This window comes from Solanum lycopersicum, chromosome 10, assembly GCF_036512215.1.
Source record: "Solanum lycopersicum chromosome 10, SLM_r2.1".
Lineage (NCBI taxonomy): Eukaryota > Viridiplantae > Streptophyta > Magnoliopsida > Solanales > Solanaceae > Solanum > Solanum lycopersicum.
Window position 1 is genome coordinate 64603235 of NC_090809.1, and position 22324 is coordinate 64625558.

A 22324-nucleotide genomic window follows, 5' to 3' on the forward strand; every position below is an offset into this window, starting at 1 on the left:
TTGAACAAGGGCTCTTACATAATTATTGCTTATTTCAGTGGCCTAATACAATATTCAACTTTCAAAGTTCATTTTGAATTTTTAAGATGACTTGGGTCAAGGGAGTCGTGTAAAAAAAGATTACTCAATTAATTGAAGTTCACTATGGTTATCTTATAAAATAATTAAATAAATTTTGAATGATGCATAAAATTAACTTTCTCTATGTATAGGGAGAGTTAATATTGAATATCGTAATTTTATCACTACAGTATTAGACTATGCTATCATGTTGAGAATTTATTTTCCTATTTGAAGTATCAAATGTTATTTTTGTCTACTTTCATTTTACACACTTAAATTTTAATTATAGAAAAAAAACTATTTCGATCTTTGTCAACAATCGATACAAATAGAAGAGACGATGCTTTTGAGAAGACAGCACTTCTGTTATAATTGTTGCAAAGAAATAAATGAATTGCTTATTTTTCAAATGATGAAAGCTAAAATATACAAAAGAATTACGTATGGGAGAGTGCCTAGGGTGACAAATACTACTAATTTGGAGTTTAGGGATACAAGTCATTAATTCTTGCTCTATTAATTTGTATTCGCGCCGGATTAACATAACAAAACGATAAAATACTTATTATTGAAATGTTCTTAATTTTTTCGACTTCAAACCCATCAAATCACTGATTAAACGATGAAGAAATTACAACTATTTTAAGCGAGTATCAATTGAGATTCAAATTCTTCACTACAAAATTATAATATTGATAGATAATTCCTTTTGAAATTACAATTTCAACTTCGAGTATAATACTCTTTACTAACAAACAAATGATGGATATAATTTTATAGCTAAATAATAAAAAATTATGATATGTAATTTGATTTAGCAATGAATTAGCTAGATAGAGATCACTAAAAAAATTTATGGTTAATTTCATATTTTCTATTACTTTAGTAGTAAGGTATATACAAAGATGAGAACAAAACTGAAATGCAGCCAAATCCAAGGCCACCAGCCAGCACTAAGGTTAAGTGATAAAAAAGGATGTTAATTTTTATTTTTTTTTGGGTCATATGAGAACCCTTCCTTCACAAATTAAAAGGGTCCCATTTAATACTTCCAAACAATGAAACAAATAAATATCTGTCTTCCTTTCGAAGTGTCATCAAAGATTAGTATTTTTTTCATTCGCTTTTATTTATTTATATTTTATAAATATTTTTTTGTTATATCTTATCATTTTTAACATATAAATAAAGACATTTTTCTTTTCATGTTTTATTCTTAAAATTAATTACTTATTTCTTAAATTATTTTATTAGGTCTGATACCAAATATCAATTAATAGAAGTAAACAAAAGAAGTAACTAGTTTCTTCTTTTTATTATTATAGCATTGTATTTTAAAAAGATACTTCTAACCTATCCATATTTATTATTAATTTTTTCAACAAATATATAATAAATTAAAATAACACTTATTTTGAGTCGAAGCAATATAAATACCAAGTGGAGACGTCCACAAAGCAGAAACTTGTAGTTGCAGGAATGTCAAGTTTGGTCAGTGGTCCCGCTCCGTATCTCCAAGCTCCCCCAATCCTAGGGCACCTTTTTTTTTTTATTTTTTTTATATTCATATCTTTTTATATAATAAAATAAAATAATAATAATTATTAAAGATGCTTTTGTTAATCGACTGTGTGTAACAATTTGACATGTTTAATTTACATTTTGACCCATCAAAATAAAATTACCTATCAATCTTTTTTTCAAATTATTTCCTCGTACTTGCAGTAGAAAACAATGGATATATAATTAATTTACTCATTAATAAGCTGTATAACTGGATTTTAGGTAACTTAATTGTGTACAAAATAAAGGATAAGTACATAAGCACGATCTTATAGTGTGACTGAATACTCCATGAATGAACAAGTTAAATGTAAAATTATTTGAAAAAAACTTATAATTTCTAGTAACGGGTGCAGACTCATCTCTAGAATTAAAGACACGTGTGTGTATATATATAGAGAGAGAATATGAATTAGTTCATATGGCAATTTAGTTATTGATATTACACAATATATAAAATTATGATCTGAAATTGAAATTTTATGCGTTTTTTAATATGATTGCATTTATAAAGATGAAAGTTGTAATAATTCAATTGGTTGATTATCACCTAACTTAAAATTTAAAACACTGAGAACATGTGTTCTTTTTTATATATTTCAATTGTATATCTCTTTCTTTTTTTATGATAGACATGGCAAGCTAAGAGAAGTATTGAGGAAAATGATATAGGTGACATTCACACAGGAATAAACATTGCCATAAATGGGCCATTGTTGAAAATGATATTATTATTATAGTATATTTTGGGAGCTGAATATTTAATCTGCTATTTATTTCTTTGGGATACTATTAATCATAGTATCTCCCCATGCATCTAACACTTTAAAACACCACCAACGATAAGGTTTTCACTTTATTTTTTTTTAGCTTTCCTTGGAAGGTATAAAGTTGTCCATTTCATTTAATAAGGTCTAGATCATAATTTCGGTTGTTCAATTTAAAATAAGAAAAAATGTGAGAAGATTATTCGATGCACTAAGTTTTTCTCACACATATATATATATATAAAAAGAGAGTTTCGTTTAATATACGCGGTATCTATTTTTTGATCACGTGGCTAGCGCTTTTACTGCAAACTAAATTGTATTGGGCCACTTCTATAATAAGGCTGGACATTGAAATATTGAGCTTTTATGTCCTTTGAGCCCAGAATGGGTTAAACCCTGACAAAAAGGTGGTGTTAGTTTTAAGAGAAACTTTTTAATTACACAGATATTTTTACTAATTCTTTTTATAATTTAAAATAATTATATTTTAAGTCATAATTTCATACCAGATAAACCTAAACATATTTTATGCTATCAGATACATTGAAATAGGGAGAGAGGCGAGCAAGAATAGGAGAGAGGTCAGTCATATTCACGTGAGTCACAATGGATATATATATATATATATATATATATATATATATATTTAGATACTAGATACATAGGAGAGTGGAGAGTGAGATAGAAGGGATGCAGACAAGATTTGTCTTTGTATCCAAGATACATACGAATTCATTTATGTGTATGAAGAATAATTTACATCTAATTTTTACTTCATTTATCCCCAGATACATGTAATTGGGTGTATCTGGACGCACCAGAATCTAGTAATGATTCATAATATTATAAATTAATATGTATCTAAGTAATTAATTCCTAAACCAGTGAGATTTCGATAAGCTAGGATTGTTGGGACACTACAATAGATTTTGCAAGTAATTCACACACAACATAGGATTAATTACTAAGAAGTTCATTTTACCTGCCCTACATTTCAATATCAGTAAACCTATAATAACTTGCTATAACCAGTTAGCAATTATATTATTCCGATTATGTAAAAGTTCTTTATATTATATTGTATGTGGGTGTATAGATGTTAAATCTCGAATAGTAAAAGATGTGTAAAAAACATTCTTATTGAATGAACATGCTGGAGGAATTAGTCGTGATCAATGCTTGTGGAAATCAGGATCCTTAACTATAGTCACAGGACAAGCTGCATTGTTCAATACATAATTTGTTACACTTCCCAACATTATCCTGTTTCAAAAAATAAAAATATCCAAAAGTTAATGAAGTACTTATATGGAATATAAATATAAAAAACAACATGCATAGGGAATAACATATTTTTTTTTATCACCAAGTAGCTTGAAACTAACATTTTTGTTTTAATTTCAGGCGAAAATTCATGTAGTCAATCAGTTGATCTGCTATGAATTTCTAATTTTTTGGTAATTTATTGCTAAATAGAATTAGTAATAGATTTTACTATTTTACTATAGAAATTACTTAATAATGATAGAAAGTACCTTTGGATAGCACTTAGGCCTCTGCTACCCATGACCAAAGAATCCAACCTGAGATCTTCAATAGAGTCACATACTTTCTCTCTTGCATCTCCCCAATACACTTTTGCCACAATGTTTATCTGTACGACAAATCGAATTAGCATGAGATTCTTATTATTTAGATACGAGATTTTATCTGTCATTAATTTCTTCTGTATATGATTAGAGTTATAAGAAAAAATAGACAACTAATTAATAGATGCAAAATAATAGTACCTGTTTCTGCTTAGTAGCTGCATCAAGTAAATCAACAACTTGGACATCAGTCTTTTTGATATCATAATACTTCATCACTTCTGGATCTCTAAACTCCACCCATGGAATTAGAGCTAACAAAATAAATTAAAATCGCATCATAAAGTGAAAAAACAAAAATAAAAATAATTTAATATCAATTGACAATATAATTTTTTTTTACTTCATCACATCACCTATATGATACAAACAAAAAGTAATCTAAATATAACTACAAGCACATAATTAAACTAGTTATCTAAAATATTATAACTAGTGGCGAAGTCATAAATTCAGATAAGGTGAAAAATATTAGGGTATCACACCTATCCCTAGGATATCTACTTATGAGGAAAGATTATTTTTAATATTCAAATTCAAATTCTAAGATTTCATATGAAATAAAAGAAAAAATATTTTTACTTTATTTGTGCAACACATTATTAATTTTAGGCAAGGGAATTCAATTGATGAACTTAACCCTTGACCCTCTTTAGCGTATATATAACAGATTAAATTATATTGATAATAAAGGAAGGTACTTACGTGAACCAGTTTTTGCCCAGAGCTGGTCACGGGACTCACTGAGTGTGTGAGTTTTGATGTGAATTAAATAAACTGTGTCACTTTTTTCAGCCAAATTTTCAACTGTCCATTTCAATGCTTCCTTGCTACTCCTTGAAAAATCCACTGCCACACCAATTGTTTTTTCCTTATTCCCCATTTCTTTTTTTCTTGTCAAAACTAAAAAAATAATTCAAGGAAATGGTCTTTTTTTTTTGTATATATTTTCTTTTCTCTAATTTTGATTTGAAGTAGGGGTGTTACGTGAATAATGGAAGATTAAAAGTATAGAAATTTGATCCATTATTTTCGTTTTTTGGTCTTCACTTTTATTTTCATGATTTGTGGGTGAAATGGGAAAAAAAGAAGAAGAATGGAAAACGTCAACACAAATATTTGCATCGAGTGTATATATATATTGTATACTTTATACAACTAAATCTCACTAGTTTAAGATCAAATGATACATACATTCTAATTTGCGATATGACAATTTTCACAAATAGCAAACATAAAATTCATATTTGTATGCTATAGCAAAGTTTGCATAATTGCACTCCATAGCAAATCTCATCTCGCTCACCATTTTCATGATCAAACGATCCCTGAAGCATGAATACCCCCATCTCGACGATTTTCGTGTGCTATAGAAAACCATTTTTTGAGTGATCCAGATTGCGACATCAAAAATGCCAAAAAAATTTGTGGACGTTCGTCAAGACCTTGAATATCCATACGGTTTCCCTCACGGCCATTTTGACCCATTTTAAAGGTTAAACGAGCCCCGAAGCGCGCATACCTCCCATTTCGACGATTTTTGTGTGTTATAGCAAACCATTTTTGGGGTGATCCGGATTGCGACGTCAAAAATGCCAAAAAATTTTGCGGACGTCCTTCAAGACCTTGGCTATCCATCCGGTTGTCCCTCACGGCCATTTCAACCCATTTTAAAGGTTAAACGAGCCCCGAAGCGCGCATACCCTCCATTTCGACAATTTTCATGTGCTATAGCAAACCATTTTTCGGGTGATCCGAATTTCGACGTCAAAAATGCCAAAAGTTTTTGTGGACATCCGTCAAGTCCTTGGCTATGCATCTGGTTGACCCTCATGACCATTCCGACCCATATTCAAGGTCAAAAAAGCCCCGAAGCACGCATACCCCCCATTTCGATAATTTTCGTGTGCCATAGCAAACCATTTTTCAGGTGATCTGAATTACGACATCAAAAATGATTTGTGGACATCCGTCAAGACCTTGGCTATGCATTCGGTTGTCCCTCACGGCTATTCCCACCTATTCTAAGGTCAAACGAGCCCCGAAGCGCGCATACTTCCCATTTCGACGATTTTCGTGTGCTATATCAAACCATTTTTTGGATGATCCGAATTGCGATGTCAAAAATGTCAAAAAAAATTGTGGATGTCCGTCAAGACCTTGGCTATGCATCTGGTTGGCCCTCATCGGCATTCCGACCCATTTTCAAGGTCAAATGAGCCCCGAAGCGCATACCTATCATTTTGCGATTTTCGTGTGCTATAGCAAACCATTTTTTGGGTGATCCGGATTTCAACGTCAAAAATGCCAATTTTTTTTGTGGACGTCCGTCAAGACCTTGGCTCTGCATCCGGTTGGCCCTTACGGCCATTCCGACCCATTTTCAAGGTCAAACGAGCCCCGAAGCGTAAATAAGAAGAAGAAATTAGAGAGAAGAGAAGAGTTATTATTAATGAAGAGGAGCCTCTATTTATAGGGAAAATCTAACTTGGTCCCTAAATAAGACTTTTAACCATATCATAAAAGGACTTCACATGATAGACATTCACTATAATATAAATACTTTATAACAGTACACTTTTATTTTAATTAATTATTATGCTTGTAATTTATTTTACGTATTCACTATATTAAAAGTGTATTTAAAGATCTTTTTCTTCATATTTTGTTTTAAATATTAATTACTTAATCATTAAATTTATATCCAAAAAATTAAACATATTTTAAAGCCCGTGCAAAATTTAGATTGAATAATTAATAATAAATGTATGAAGTATTTGATCCGAGTGTATTATATTATTTATTCTTATACAAGCCTAGGGGCCGAAGATACCTGGTTCAACGAGTATTTAATTTGTTAGAATATTATATATACTAATATAAATAGGATAAAAATAATTAATATTTACTGAATTACCTTATTAATGTAATAAAACCTTCTAGAATAATAATATTTGGCAGAATGTTTAGATTTAGGGAATATCTTTACTTTGGTAACTTGTTCCACACTTAACCAGACACTAAATTAACGTCATTCTATTCTTGCACTATAGACTATATCTGATCATGTACTTCTTGATGTTTATATGTACAACGGCCTGGAAGATCCCGATATTTGTTATGATTTGTAATTTTGATTCTCGTACTCTATGAGGTTTTCATTTCGATATATATATGTTCAAAATGTTTTATTTTGAACTTCATGAATTAGGCAAAATGAAAAAAAATATAAAAGTTGTTGTCGAGTAATAAATACTCTTATATATGTAGTCATTTGTTAGTGAATGTTTTACTTTTAATTTGAAATTTTCTAACGCGAAATCAAATTTAATTAAACCCAATATAATAACATCAGAAAAATACATTAATATTTTCAGTATTTTGCATGATTAATTGTCTTGCTCTATGTATGAAGTTTGGAGTGAAACCACAAACCCACGAACCTAATAGTTGGATCCATAAGGAGATAGAAGAAAGTCATTCATTCCGGTCATTGAGTCCAGATTGAGGATTGATTGATTTAAATCAAAGACTTGATTATATATAGGAGAAATGTGTTCTCCTAATACTGCTTTGTGAAAACCTAGAATAGAAGAAAGTCTCTTTAGGATGGCTCTATCCTAGCTAGACCGAATTCCAACTACTTATTATAGAAGACTCAGGCATACTTCCCTATATACTTTTCCTAAGTGACATTAGAATACTTTTTCAACTAATTCGAAAGGAGCAATAAATGATAAGTTCACCTCTCACGCTGGAAAATTGGAGAGTTGAAACTTTCCTGCTCTTAATTAGACCCGTTGTAGGGCCAATAAGATCAGGAAGAAGGTGATTGAATTCTTCCTGTTATCCGAATTGACTCTAATCATGATGTTGACTCTCTTACGATATCTCCCATTGTCGCAATAGAAATCGAGTATGGTGGTGATTTCGCTACAGTTGTTTATAGTTGGAAATTTCAACTCGAAAGCCCTAGTTCTACTGACTTTGTACTAGATTAAATTGAAGTCAAAGAAATTCAAAATATGTGAACTTTCATCGCCTTGAGACAATATATCCAAAGAGCCTACCCTATAATAGATTCAGCTAAAATGCTTGAAAGATTTTTTTCTCAATCATGAATTCAAACTTATTACTACTTGAAATGCGCTGGCAAGAGTAATCGAAAAAGGTTGGAGAATATAGATCAGTCCAAGTCCTATATAAATAAAATATCACAACCTTGCACTTTCTTTTATTTTTACACAAGCATACTAAAATATCGACTCCATTAACCTTGCACTTCCTCCTTATTTTAGTCTTATATAAATAAAAAGTGATGTATACCCTCTTGACACGAAATATAAATATATCTATATTAGAATATTCGAACTGTTCTAACGTGTGATTTCTTGACCGCTCCCTTCTTAGGAATAGTGACAATAAGCACTTCCTTCTCCATTGTTGATATCACTTTATCAACCCCAGCATCCTCAGGCAAATTAAAAACAGTTGAAAACTTGCCAACTTTTTTCTGAAAATGATGCCAATTGTCATATTCTTTTTCTACTATTTTTTTCTCCCCACTAATCTTTAAGATTCTATCATCTTCTACTTGTACCTTCACTTCTTCTTTCTTATATCCATGCAAATTATTGGCTCTAAAAACATATGCCTCTGGGGTTACATTACACTCAAATTGAGCTAAAAATGGAGTAACATGTGGAAATGATAGTGATGGTGCTATGAGAGATCGAGGGGTTTCGAGATAAAATTTATGAGAGGGATCATAAGGATCCTTCTGACCTCGACTTGTTTGGAATTGATGTGTGAATTTTGTTGTTGCTAGTTGATTAAAAAGATTGTGTAGATCTTGATTTCTTGTTGGTGGTGGATAATTATAAAGATCTTTCTCATTACCTCGATTTGGTTTATATTGATGCATTATTGTTGTTGTTGGATCGTAAGAATCAGAACGATTATGATTCTTTTGGGATTGAGGTGTAATTGTTGTTGTTGGCGGAGAATTTTGTACGCACCGTGAATGGTTTTTGCGACCGTTAAATAGAGGTACTAAAGACATTTTTCTTTTGTAGTACACTTAATTTGATTTAGAATAAGATAAATATTTTAGAGAGAAAATCAAATGTGATGCAATGAGTTGCTTGCTTATTTAGAGTGTTGAGGAGTGGGGTATGTATTTATAGGGAGGAGTTTTGAGAAATGGAATCTTCTTTGACGTGTATTTGAGAAGATATAATAAAAGGATGGAATATATAGAAACTACGTATTGACCATGTGTAAAACATTTGTTTTCTTTCTTAGGTGATACTTTTTGAATTTTAGGATTTAAAAGAAGTTTTGAATCGTCAAATGATTTATGATATTTGTAATACCTTTTAGGTAATTTATAAATGTATAAGTTTTATTTTAAAAATTTATATATCTCATGTCTAAATTTATTGTCAAAATTTAACTGTTTGAATTTTGATAATTGAACTATGCCATAAAAATTGGGACCAGACAATACTTAATTAGCTAAAAAATAACATATCAAATTATCATGTTTTTCTTTTCAAACTTTAACTATCTATTGTTCTTTTTACATACCGTAACTGTTGCTCCCTTTGTATTAAAACAAACCTCAGTGCTGAGTTTATCAAATATTTGTTCTTAAAATCATCAACGGGGTGGGTAGGTTAACTAAGCATCAAAATATGAGTGTTAATACAAAGGAAGTGATAGTTGAGATATGAAACTTATAAAAAAAAGTAATAATACTTTAAATAGGTAAACAAAACAATGAATAATTAAAAGATAAAACTTATATAAATAAATAAATAAATTAGAATTTAAATATTTTTCTTTTACCATTAACTCAAAAATAAACTACGTTGATAATGTAAGTGTAATAATTGTGCATGTCATAACCATATAAAAATTAAAATAAATAACAAGGGAAAAATGAAAGAGAACAAATGCTTTGGATTAATGTGACATGTAGCTATCAAATCATTTTAAAATATTCGCATAATTGGAGGTTTCTCCCTGTTGTTAATTTATATGCATGAACCACCTTTTATTCTTAGATACAAATTAATGGAATGTGAAAAAGAAAACTTACCTCTATTATAACTTTGCCTTTTGTAGATTCCGCGTTACCACGTAACATCACAAATCACTTCTCCTTCTTCATCCAATTGAAAATGAAATCTTCATGTTGAATATATATACATTAGTGGCGGAGTTAGGTGGGTTTATAGGTTCAGATAAATTCATTAGCTTTTTTCGTAGATTTAAATTTTTTATATATATATTAACATGTGAAATCACAAACAAATCAATTTGAAATCCTCAAACTCCTAATTTTAGCTCGACCTCTGATATACATACATATATATGTATTGTTTCACTTTGATTGTGTACAAACTTAAAAAAGAGCAAAAAAAAGTTATGGTTTAAAATAAAATAATTTATTTTACTACAAACATCTTTGGTATGCATGTTATATTGTTGACTATGAACTTTTATTTTACTTAATCATATGATTAATTAACATGTATTTTACTTTAATAAATCATATTTCATTATAATAAAAATAATTTTTGGTGATAATAAATATAAATAATAATAAAGAGTGTTAAAATATTATTGGTATTAGTTTATTGTCATTAAATTTAATATTATTCTAGGTTTCAGAGAACTTTAAAAAAGATATCAATTACCTCTAAATAAATATATTAATAGCAATTAAGCTATTGTCGTTTTAATTAATTGATATTAAAGTCATTTTAATTTCTTTACTGTTTCTCTTTGATAAGTTATTTTGATGTAGTATAAATTTTTGACGAATAAATAAACGACTAAACGAGTGTAGTGTAAATATTTAAAAATGTCATTATTTTATACTACTGGTAATTAAATATGTATTTGAATATGAATCGAGTAATATAGAAAAAGAAGTCAAAAAATAGGACCATATTAGTAATTAAGTACTCCTTTCGTTTTAATTTTTGTGTTGTCGACTCCTTCTACTAACATGCCATTTTTAATAAAAATAGATGTTTTTAAATAGGAAAAATTACAAGGATAAGCAAACTTATACTATTTAATTACTCATCATAGCTATAGTTTGTTATAATACCATTCGCAACTAACATTATACATTAATTACGCTAGCTGACTTCGATTTGTATAATTAGTCATGTTTGTATATGTATAATTCACCAGGATATACAAATAAATATGTATAATATACAATATTTTAGCCTATATACATATACAATTAACCTCTCTCCCACTCTCTGCCCTCTCTCCTCCCTCTCTCAATCTCGCTCGCCTCTCTCCTACCTCTCCCAATCTCGCTTTCCATTTATACAAATGTATATGTATAATATACAGTTATATACAATTATCTACATATACAATTCACTTCTCTCTCACTCTCTTCCATATCTCGGTCACCTCTATCGATCTTGCTCGCCTCTCTCCTCTGTCTCCCAGTCTCTCTCGCCTCTCTCCTCCCTCTCCCAATCTATCTTGCCATTTATACAATTACATATGTTTAATATACAATTATCTAACCAATATACATATACAATTCACCTTTCTCCCACTCTTCTCCCCCTCTCTCTCGCCTCTCTCCTCTCTCCCAGTCTGCTCGCCTCTCTCCTCGAAATAACATGTAGCTACAAATTGGAATTATCAAACTATAGCTATAGAGAGTAATTAATTATTTTTAAGTGGTTATATGTGAAAGTTTTCCTTTTAAATATTTGCTCTTATAAAATCAATACATAAATAGCACTATTTTTTCTATTTTACCCTTTGAGAGTTACTCCTCCGTCCACTTTCAATTGCCAAGGTTTTTTTTAGAGTCAAAGTATAAGAATTTGACTAACGTTTTATTTTAAATTTTTTCATCATATCTTGATATGCAAAAAACTGCAATTTCTAATACTTTTCATATAGTTTTTGGATATCTAAACTTTTTGAATAAAATATCGAACTAATATAATTTAATTTAACTTTATAAATTAGTCAAATTTAATTTTGAAAAGCAGAACGTGACGTTTAAAAATGCATGAATGGAGAAGTATTAACCTTAAAAACACGAATTTGACCAAAAAGAATATATGATTAATAGATATTCAATCATTAATTTAATTATGATAACATATAAGTAAGAACGAGGAATATATATTTAAATTGAGTAAAGTAGAAAAAAGAAAAGTGGGAATGCTGGCAAGCAAGGAACAAAGTAAGCATCATGCACGTCCATGTCAATGGGCTCAACTCCTAGAACCAACACGCTCGTAGGTCTTTTGTTTTCCCCAGCTGCTGCCTTTAGTTTTGACCATCTCAATGCATGTGATCTCGATATCAAGTGGGAAATCGTATTCTGCCCAGCTCCCCATACCTAGTTATGCCGCTAACACCAGGGTGCACGACACAAACCTTTTGACCAAAGGGTTTGCATTGCAACTAAGTTTCCATGTCTGAAAGAGTTTTAATAGCGGGCACTAGTACAGAGGCCTTACTATCCTTCTCCCTAATCTTTGCTGCTCGTAGTTCTCCTCTTTAATAGCAGTCTTTAGATCCTGTGCCAAGCTTTCCTCATTTGGTCACTCTCACTCATGGTCTTAGTGAATGTCCTAAAAGGTGTTGTACATAATTATAGCTTAGGAGAGAGGAAATCTGAAGTTGAATTGGAAAAAAGGAAAGAAAATTGAACAGATGCAATGAGGTACAAAACATGCAACACAATTTTCAAGGCCCACACTGGCCATTAAAAATGATAGAAACGTGCATTTGAAATAACTAGAGAGGGGTAGTAAACAATACGAAGAACAGATGCTCAAATACTTGTTTAGCGGACTTATTGCATTTTCAATAGAATAGGTTGCTTGCTTACACGAAAACCTCTAAATGTTATACGGAAAACAGAAGCTACACTTTTTCTTCTCATATTGTCATCGCTCAACCACATATGAATCTCCAGAAAGGTCAAGAAATACAAACAATCATTGCAACATTAAGGAACAACAAGACATTTCCAAAAAATACTGATTCCCTGTGATAAGGAAGTCATTTGACTTAAGTAATTGGGCTTACTTATTTAACTTTTTAATTGTTAAGTGTCCATTTGTGCACATTTTGGAGGGCGTAAATGTCAGTTGAAGGGCATATTCATGTTATTATGCCTTAAACATTTTTTTTCCCCTTCAGCGTTGAGTGTGCACAAGTAGGTATTTAAACTTATATAAAATTGAACAAGTAGACACATGAGTCTTACACGACATAATACATGTAAGACTCAGATGGCTATATAGGATGCCACGTAGAATGTGTGTGTGTCTATTTATTCAATTTTATACAAATTTAAATATTTATTTGTGCACATCCAAAACTGAAGGATATAAATATAAATAAGATCAAGTAAAAATAACATATTTATATATTACGTCTACATATTATACCAAGGCAAAATATATGCTCAAAGGCACAAGTGCATTAGCACATGTAACGTCCGAAGGGAAAAAAAAATTAAGTTCAAAATACAAGTTAAAATTACGTCTCTAAACATAAAGTCAGTGGCACAAGTTATGCCATTTGTGAACACTTAAAAGTTTAATATACGAATAAGATATACAAAAAAAATAAATTAATGTGGTTGATGAAATAATCACAATATATGAATAACTCAAGGTCTTAAACTAGCATTTTTCTCTTTTAAAAGTTGTCCGTCCCTCTTCTCTTTCAACTGCCGCTCCGCGTCCAACTCGCGTTTATTTAGAGTAATATAATCAAAAGTGATTTTCTCCATGTACAAGTATATATATATATGGAGGAGAAAACTCCACTTTCAATCTGTTTGAAAATAGTGAGACAAGCTCAATTAAAGCTTAAGATAAATTCAATTTTACAATAACGACGAGTGTAATCGCAGTTAACGGGTCACAACGATGTCGTTTTACATTGGTCGAGAGGCTTCAAAGGTTTGTTTTTTATTTATTCACTTTATGCAAGTTTACAACTCCTTTTTTACTTTCTTGCTCTTGATTTTTTGTGGTGTTGTTAGATATGGAAGAGGATTTGTACGGAGAGTGGAATAGAAATCAATCTTCTTTCAGAGAAATGGAAGTATATTCTTGGAGGTTTGATATTTCAGGTTCAACCTTTTATTTTCTGAGTTTGGGGCGTGGAATGAATATTCGATGATTCATGTATCTGAGATAGAGGCAGTTTGGTAGTGTAGCTTTTGTTGTGTGTAAGGTTTGTGACACGGAAAAGAATTACTCACTCTATTTCAATTCATGTGACGTATTTTGACTTGACACAGAAAAATTTGTGGCATAATATTTCTGCGAGTATAGAAGCTGAGAGACTATTTTGTGTAGTTGCTTTTAGTTGATGATGTTAAGAGTCCTTGATCATAGTCTGTGACTTGATTAAATTTTGAAACTTATGTGCAAAATTATGGCTTTTTTTCTTTAAAGAAATATACAAGTTCAGGTTTAAACTTAATAATTTTTTAAAAAATCTGAATATTTGTCTAGTCGACAGTTTCTTTATTTGGTACTTTCTGTTTTCTTTATTGTGTCTTGGGGCAGGGAGGAGAAGTGGAAGTTTGAGCAATCGAATTTTGCATTTTCTTTCAACTCTTGTTGAATGATGCAATTTATTTGTGTTCTTTTTACATAATTTGCTGTTGTTGTCATTGTCATATTTGATACATCATTTCCCTTTAGTTGTTTTCACGATCATAGTGCTTATTAGATCTACCAAGTTGTAAAATGTCTCACCTATTGTCAGTACATACATGGATTCGCTGCTCGAGGGGTTCACTACATACATCGGCCTGGACGTACTCTTCAGGATGTCGGCTTCTTTCTTCTTCCGGTTGGTTTTATTGGTTGTTGGTTCTCTTTATCTCCCCTCTCTAGGGAGATGCTCACTCATATTCTTCTTTTTTCTTTCTTGTTCTTTTAAACGAAAACTCCAGGAGCTTGGGCAAGATAAAGGTTATATAAGTGAAACTGTATTCACCACCCTCTTTCTGTCTTTTGTCTTGGTGAGTTGATTTTGGTAATTTTCAGTCACCAACTAATGTTGATTCCTGCTGTGGAATATTTCCATAACTTCCAACTGATTTTGGAGCTTTTAGTCTATTGGAATTTTCAGTTTATTTGACATTTAGGTTTTGATATTATATTATCTTGTTATAACTCATGTTATTCCGCAGTGGACATTCCATCCTTTCATTTTCAAGATCAAAAAGATCTATACAGTTCTGATATGGTGCAGGGTCTTGGCTTTCTTAGCTGTAAGTGACCAGTTCTCTTGAGGGTCGTTCTTGTGTTGTTTCATATGTGAAAGTCCCAATTAGTTTCTACTTATCAAAGAAAAAAAGAAGAGAAGTCTCGATGGAATCTCATCATTTCTACATTCAGTTTAAATGTTGGCAAAGATAACTTTATTCTCTTCCTGAATGCTTCATTATTTCTCCGTAGGGCTACACAACATTTAGAGAGAAGTCATAATATCCAATATGATCTGCTAAGTTGTTGAATGACTGTTTACTACAGGCTTGTCAGTTCCTTCGGATCATCACATTCTACTCTACACAACTTCCTGGTCCAAATTATCACTGTCGTGAGGTAAAGACTTGTCTCATTCGGTTGATAATTGATGTGCCAGTTTGCACTTCTCTGTTGCCTATGTGCTGTGTGTTACGTGAACTGTCTATCTTCTGATATTGCAGGGATCAAAGCTTGCCACATTGCCTCCTCCAAATAGTGTTTTAGAAGTTCTATTGATTAATTGTGAGATATATTTTGCCTTCTCTCACTGTATTTAGTGAGTTGTTCTCGTTACAATGCAACTTATGTTGTGTCTATAAATGTGCAGTTCCTAGGGGCATGCTTTACGGTTGTGGTGATCTGATATTTTCATCTCATATGATATTCTCTCTAATCTTTGTGCGGACATATCATAAATACGGGGCAAGAAGGTAGTATATGCAGTTGTATACTCTAAATATTAAGTTTTGGTGAAACAGTCTGATATTCAGCTAAGAGTTCTGTTTCCTGTGAATCCGGACACTCTATAATTTCTTCATTTCCTTCACTCCATTTTTATGTTTTTGTGTTTTCAATAACTTGCTGAACTAGCTAGGGACTGAGGCATACATGTTGTGGTTTGGTTTTCTGTAATTTAAAATGGATACCCTAAAAATGAAGAAGGCTTGAGTTAAGTGTTTTTACGACAGCCACAAGTTGTTAGTGATTGCTGAATTTGATTCTGCAGATATATAAAACTGTGTGCTTGGTTAGCTGTTATTGCTCAGAGCTTCTTGATTGTTGCATCTCGCAAACATTACACAGTGGACGTTGTTGTGGCATGGTGAGTGGAATTCTCAGCTTGACAAATCTGCGTTATAATTTTTGTTTGCTAATAATAGTTGTCTGACTTGATTGAGCCCCCTATAACTTTGTTACAGGTACACTGTTAATCTAGTAGTGTTCTTTGTTGACAAACAGTTGGCAGGTTTAACATCCTAATCCTCACATTGAATGAATTTAATCTTGACTACTTCCTCCTTCTGCCCCTTTCTTGTTTCTTTTTGCTTAGAAGGGAAGGATAAATATTTTGCTGAACCACTGAGTACTTTCTTCCAGAACTGCCTGACCGTACTAGTGCAGTGTTGATTCTACCACTGAGCAAAGATAGCAAGGCTAAGGAAGAGAATCACAAATTTCTGAATGCAAATTCTGGAGATCCTGCAGAATGGGTATGGAGAAGCGTTCCGAATTGTGTATAGATGTGCATAACCCAAATTTATGAAAAGATCATTGAAGATGGGAGCACAGTTCATCTTGGAGCAATGATGAATGGTGTAAAGACAATATATGGAATGCAACTAACCGAAGACTTCCGTTCAATATCATTACAAGGTTGGTTTGACAAATGTTCTCCAGGTTCACTAGTTTTGGTTTATAACGTAGAATACCAAATTGAATGTCAATGTTGTTCATGTATCCATGTTACCTTTGGTTTAAAATTATCGAATGTATGATGGATTCCATCTTCAGCTGATAAATTATCTTTTTAATTTTGTACTCCCAAAGTTCTTGTGTTGCATCCCTCCTTCAGCCGAGGGTGTATCAAAAGTAACCTCTCTACCTCCACAAGGTAGGGGTAAGGTTTCATACGCATTACCCCTCCAAACCCCCCTACATTGGATAATATTGTTGTTTTGTACTCCCGAATTTCTGGCTTTTAATTTTTCATACTTTGAGTCTAGCCATTGATTAGTTGGAGTGACAACACTAGTAAATCCTTCACATATGTCAAGTCTTAGAGAAATTTTTATTTTCACAAGTTGGTGGATAAAGTTACTGGTACTTGTACTGGTAGAATGTAGTAGATGTTAGGTAAGTTAGTCACTCGCGCATGCTGACCTGAATGGTACTGTCATATGCGAAAAATGGATGAAAATGAAGTGCTCTCTCTGACTTGAGATTTAGCACAGATGACTAATGACCAGCAAAAGTGACTGGGACAGATCCTTAATCTTACAGTTAATGTAAAGAGCATGTAATGTTCCTTCATGCAACAGTGGCATGGGGTCAGTAGATCCAATATGGATGGCCTATTACCTCTTTGCTGAAAGGCTTTACTTGAAAACATGGAGACTGCAACTAACAGCACATGAAACTTCTAGCAGTGTTTGGTTGTTGCAATGCTTGAATTCTTGACACGTGATAGCCCATGTCTGCCTTGCATCGTTCATTCCAATGTGAAACTACATTTTGGGATCGTTTGTTTCACTTACTAGTTATATGGGGATTATAATGTGGGTATTGTTTACACAGTGAATAATAATGTGGATTTGTAAGAAGACATGTTCCATATATTTATCAACAAAAACTTTTTGACAATTTACAACTCCAAATATCGTATCATGTAATCTGATTTCTAACTTATCAACCTCCACATTAGGTAAAACATTTACACAAAATCCTTGAAAATGGAGACTTATCTTTCAAATGTTGGATATTTCTCCGGTTTTCTTGGTGGAGAAGACATCTCAACTTCTATAGCCAATCCCAGTTATGATAAGTCTCGAGGTGCCCTGCAGAGCTAGTCGGAAAAGAATGTGTAAATATTTCTTTTTAACATCTGAGAGCTTTTACACATGGTACATGAACTCTTCACTGTACTATGAGGGGATATTAAAGTGGAAGAGCCAAGAGATGACAAAGGCAAATACCATACAGGCTAAAAGGAAATTCAAGAATCGATGACCATTCAAACAAGTTCGCCTCTCTGAAGAGGAAGATACTTGTGAAGGGACTACATATGTAGCTAAATCATTTATTTCAGTAGTTTGTTGTGCTGATTCAATGTCAGTTGGCCCAACAACATTGCGTGCAATTGAATTGCAGATTTCACAATTCCTGGAAAAATAACTTCAAATGATTATATGGCTAAAAAGAACCAAAGAAGATTACAAAAAAAAAACAGTGCAAAAAAGCTCATAACCATCCACAATATAGAGGTGTATTGAGCTGCAAAAAAGTCATTACAATTTAACATTTTTGTAGGAAGACGACTATCTCCCTTGTCAAACAATCATCATAAGAGCTGGAGTTGAGAAACTAGGATGTCGAAGAAAGAAGATGATACATCACCTCAACTATCAATTGTAATCATACTGAACAGCAATCACTGGCCAGAATGTATTATAAAAAACGTAACGAATTAGCAATTATAGTAATAATGAAGAAGTTATGGCAGAAGATGTTAGGTTAGAGAAAAGGAATACCTCCATTTATGGAAGGAGGAAGATCCAAAGTAAGAGATGTGGTCTTAACATTTGCTAGTAATTCTTTGGATCCATTGATGACCATGAATGTTTTAGGACTTGGGGAATAAGTAGAGCATGTGAAGACAGACGCGGAAAATGATAATGAAGACTTCCTTCCTCAAGAACAATCTCCAGTTTGATAAAAAAAATGTATGTTTTAGGACTTGGGGGATAAGTAGCATGTGAAGACAGACGCGAAAAATGAAAATGAAGACTTCCTTCCTAAAGAACAATCTCCAGTTTGATAAAAAAAAATGTATGTGTTAAATTTCAGTAAGGAAATAGAAACTAAAGAGCAAAAGCTTATAAAAGACCATAGTAAGAAGAATCAACAATGTACTTACAAATCTGAATTATACCTGTCCTTGCTTTACTCTTTTTGCTTTTCATTTTATTCCATCTAGCTTCTATAATTAACTTTTGTCTCTTTTTCCATTAAATATATCATGAATCTATTTCCCAACAAGAACAAGACATAACAGAAAGGGAAAAAAAACATTATTCTTACAGAACATTCACTGATTATCGAAAGCACTCACTTGACCCTTCCAACGTTACAGATCATTTACTGACATCAAAAGCACACACTTCCAACACAAGAATCATCAAACCATATCATTGCAAAGATTAATAAAGTGAAAGAATCTTGGACATAACATAAGCCCAAAAACATCATGTTGAGATGTCAATCATCACATCTAATATGCAGAACATTTCTTCCTACTTAACCAAAGGTCTCAGGGAGGACTTCCTGACATGAATCCAGATTTAATCGAGCTCCATTATATGTTTACGAGATGGGGATGAATTTTTTTTAAAAAAATCATCTTAAAAGGTCACATTGATTATATAGGCATCGTAAGTTCAATATTCACCAAATCAACAACAACAAAAATTCAAGATTTGGTTTTTACTTACTTATTTCCCTTGATTTTGAACCATGTTTCAGCACAATGCTTATGTGCAGCAGCCAAATCATCTTTACATGAACATCCCAATTCAATAGCAACCCCATACTCATTTCCACAGCTCACCAAACCCAAGTGACAAATCCTACAATCTCTTTCAGTTTCCCCTAAATACCCCTTGCTTTCATCATTTCCAATTTCTATACCAATTGAATCAGCAGACTCACTGCCACGTGGACAGCTATAATCATCTCCATCAGCAGTGGAACAAAACTGAGAATAACAAGAACCCTTGTCGGCATCGGAAAAACTGACACTAACGGAGCTCCGGAGACTGTTACCGGAGCAGTCTAACTCCACCTGGGGTACCTCTAATCTTTCCATTTCAATGACCCAGAAACAGAAAATTCATTAATCCATTTGAAAAAGCTTAAGTCTTGGAACTTGAAAGATTTGATTTTTATGATACACTGCATGAGTTGAAGCTACTGCATCTATAGATATGAAGAATTTAACGAAGTGGGGTGATGAATTTGGTGATTTATTAACTCAAAACATCTTAAATTCAGTATAAAAAAAACAAAACAGAGAGAAGAATAGAGAGAGTTTAGTAAAAAGTGCAAAGAGAGAGGGAAACGAAGAAATAACGCAAAAAGCGAAAGGGTCATGGTTCTGTTCTAATAGCAGTGAGACAGGGGCCCTAACCCCAGAGAGGATAGTGAGATATGATGTGTGATTATACAGTAGTTGGTGGAGTTTAAAATACATATATATTTGATTGGGAACAAGTTATTTTTTCTGAAATCAACAATAAGTTTTTTTATTTTTATTTAAAAAAAAATACTGAAATCTGAAACTTGGTCACATGAGTCGATATTCTGAAACTGACAAAGTAAGTCTTACCAAAATATGACTTTTTGAGTTCACATTCTTACTGAAACGTGAGTATTCAATGGACATAACCACAGTATTATAGGTATGGGCTAGTTTCGTAAAATTATCAAATAACTTATTTCATATGAAAAATGGAATAGCAATTTCTGAAATAACTTATTTCATTTTCCTCAATTCTTTTTCCTTCTTGTTTCCCTATTCTATATACAATGAAAAACTGTTTTAACATTAACTAGTGCATCTAAATCAAGAAATGTATTCATAGTTAAAAAGTTTCAATTTATTTTAAGATAGTATTTGTAGGTCAAAATAACAATGTTGCCTCCCTATTTCAGTAAGGAATAAATAGCATTGGCTTGTTACCAATTGTTCTCGTGACAATTCTTAGGTTTGGATTGAATGAAGTTTAGCTAGCGAAGAAAAAGTACTTCATTTAATTTTTATAAAAAATAGCGTGTAAGGATTTATTGAGAATTATTTTTGTAGTTTTGAAAATAGAGATAAAGTTTGTGGATATTTTATTTTATTTTTCAGATTTTACTTATGGAAACGCATTGAGTAGCTGTTATGTTCAAGTCAATTTTCGCATATTTTGACTATTTCATGAGATATTTGTTATCTTTCATCAACAATAGATATCAAATAATTAGTTTGGTCCATCAAATTTAGGACAAATGAAAAGAAATCACTATGTATTTTTGTCCATGATGAAATTTAAACAAAGATCTTATGATTTTTAACTCAATTTCCGACTATTAAGTCATACCCAAGGGTGTGAAGGTATGACCTAGTGGTCAAAATATTTTTTTATTTTTTCCATGTTTGGTGGATCAAAATGTTTTATAAAATATTTTTTTCGAAAAAATATACCGTAAAAATTGAGAAAAATAGCTTTTAGTTTAAAAAATTAATTTCATAAATGATATTTCAAGTTCATTGTCTCCTCTTCTTGGTGCACCCAACACATACAACGCCCACTTCATTCCACACCGTCACCCCACTCCCAACCCATCTTATAATATTTTGCAACATTGTACAAATATTATCGAGATAATATATTTTTAATTACATACCAGACACTAAAAAATAAGCAAGTAAATTCATTCTCATATATATTTTTTTTAAATTATTTTTCGAAAACATTTTCCTTACCGACCGCAAGATATTACTTTCATTTCAGCAGAAAATATTTTTGGTGCTTGAAAAAACACACAGAAAATATAGAATTTAAAATAAAATTAATGATGTGTTTTGTGGTTTTCCATTTTTATACCATTTACACACGGAATGGTTGTTGTGATAAGATTAAATTCAAGCAGGCAAATTAAATAATGTACTTTTTTTCTTGTTATTTTTCTTTTCCTCTTTTTTTTTTAAAAAAAACTATATCTATTATTGGAGTTGGAGGTGAGTGATGACAATCATAATTTATCGCCAACCATCGACCTTTCATGTTTTATTCTTTAATTATATTTTTTTTTGAAAAATACAAGATTTTTTTTTAAAGAAGAAATCATTTTGGCCAGAATTTAGTCATAATGAGATTTTTTCTATATAATTTTACTTTTTAAAAAATATTTTTATCCATTTATCTTTAATATCTTTTACTAAAAAAATAGAAAAAAA

The 22324-nt window shown here is 31.6% G+C and overlaps 3 protein-coding genes across 5 annotated transcripts; 1 reads left to right on the forward strand and 2 right to left on the reverse strand.

Annotated features, from left to right (window-relative positions):
- Positions 1-3421: 3421 nt before the first annotated feature.
- Positions 3422-5000, reverse strand: LOC101264079 (universal stress protein PHOS32). Its single transcript, XM_004249792.5, has 4 exons — positions 4751-5000; positions 4187-4299; positions 3932-4050; positions 3422-3659 (listed from the first exon to the last, which is right to left on the reverse strand). The coding sequence occupies exons 1-4, from the start codon at positions 4926-4928 to the stop codon at positions 3569-3571; spliced, it is 501 nt and encodes a 166-aa protein (XP_004249840.1). The 5' UTR covers positions 4929-5000; the 3' UTR covers positions 3422-3568.
- Positions 5001-13745: 8745 nt separating this feature from the next.
- LOC101257419 (phosphatidylinositol:ceramide inositolphosphotransferase 1) lies at positions 13746-17126 on the forward strand. Of its 3 annotated transcripts, XM_004249557.5 has the most exons (11): positions 13746-14022; positions 14106-14195; positions 14840-14926; positions 15030-15098; positions 15270-15350; positions 15613-15684; positions 15789-15849; positions 15935-16037; positions 16334-16429; positions 16527-16573; positions 16705-17126. In XM_004249557.5, the coding sequence occupies exons 1-11, from the start codon at positions 13990-13992 to the stop codon at positions 16845-16847; spliced, it is 882 nt and encodes a 293-aa protein (XP_004249605.1). In that variant the 5' UTR covers positions 13746-13989; the 3' UTR covers positions 16848-17126. The 3 variants fall into 3 exon arrangements, with proteins under 3 accessions (XP_004249605.1, XP_019071711.1, XP_025883497.1); XM_019216166.3 differs by having other exon boundaries at positions 13882-14022; positions 14106-14181; positions 14840-15098; XM_026027712.2 differs by lacking the exon at positions 13746-14022 and having other exon boundaries at positions 14160-14299; positions 14840-15098.
- Positions 17127-17917: 791 nt separating this feature from the next.
- Positions 17918-20546, reverse strand: LOC101251531 (uncharacterized). Its single transcript, XM_004249625.5, has 2 exons — positions 19815-20546; positions 17918-18486 (listed from the first exon to the last, which is right to left on the reverse strand). The coding sequence occupies exons 1-2, from the start codon at positions 20186-20188 to the stop codon at positions 18249-18251; spliced, it is 612 nt and encodes a 203-aa protein (XP_004249673.1). The 5' UTR covers positions 20189-20546; the 3' UTR covers positions 17918-18248.
- Between the last annotated feature and the right edge of the window lie 1778 nt (positions 20547-22324).

Coding starts and splice junctions, on each gene's coding strand:
- LOC101257419 (XM_019216166.3), top strand. CDS start 14,108: ATGGAAGAGGATTTGTACGGAGAGTGGAATAGAAATCAATCTTCTTTC. Junction 14,182..14,839: donor ATGGAAGTATATTCTTGGAG/GTTTGATATTTC, acceptor ACCTATTGTCAG/TACATACATGGATTCGCTGC. Junction 15,099..15,269: donor TCTTTCTGTCTTTTGTCTTG/GTGAGTTGATTT, acceptor GTTATTCCGCAG/TGGACATTCCATCCTTTCAT.
- LOC101251531 (XM_004249625.5), bottom strand. CDS start 20,188: ATGGAAAGATTAGAGGTACCCCAGGTGGAGTTAGACTGCTCCGGTAAC. Junction 18,487..19,814: donor TTCAAAATCAAGGGAAATAA/GTAAGTAAAAAC, acceptor TTATTTTTCCAG/GAATTGTGAAATCTGCAATT.
- LOC101264079 (XM_004249792.5), bottom strand. CDS start 4,928: ATGGGGAATAAGGAAAAAACAATTGGTGTGGCAGTGGATTTTTCAAGG. Junction 4,300..4,750: donor CTGGGCAAAAACTGGTTCAC/GTAAGTACCTTC, acceptor TTATTTTGTTAG/CTCTAATTCCATGGGTGGAG. Junction 4,051..4,186: donor CAGCTACTAAGCAGAAACAG/GTACTATTATTT, acceptor TTTGTCGTACAG/ATAAACATTGTGGCAAAAGT.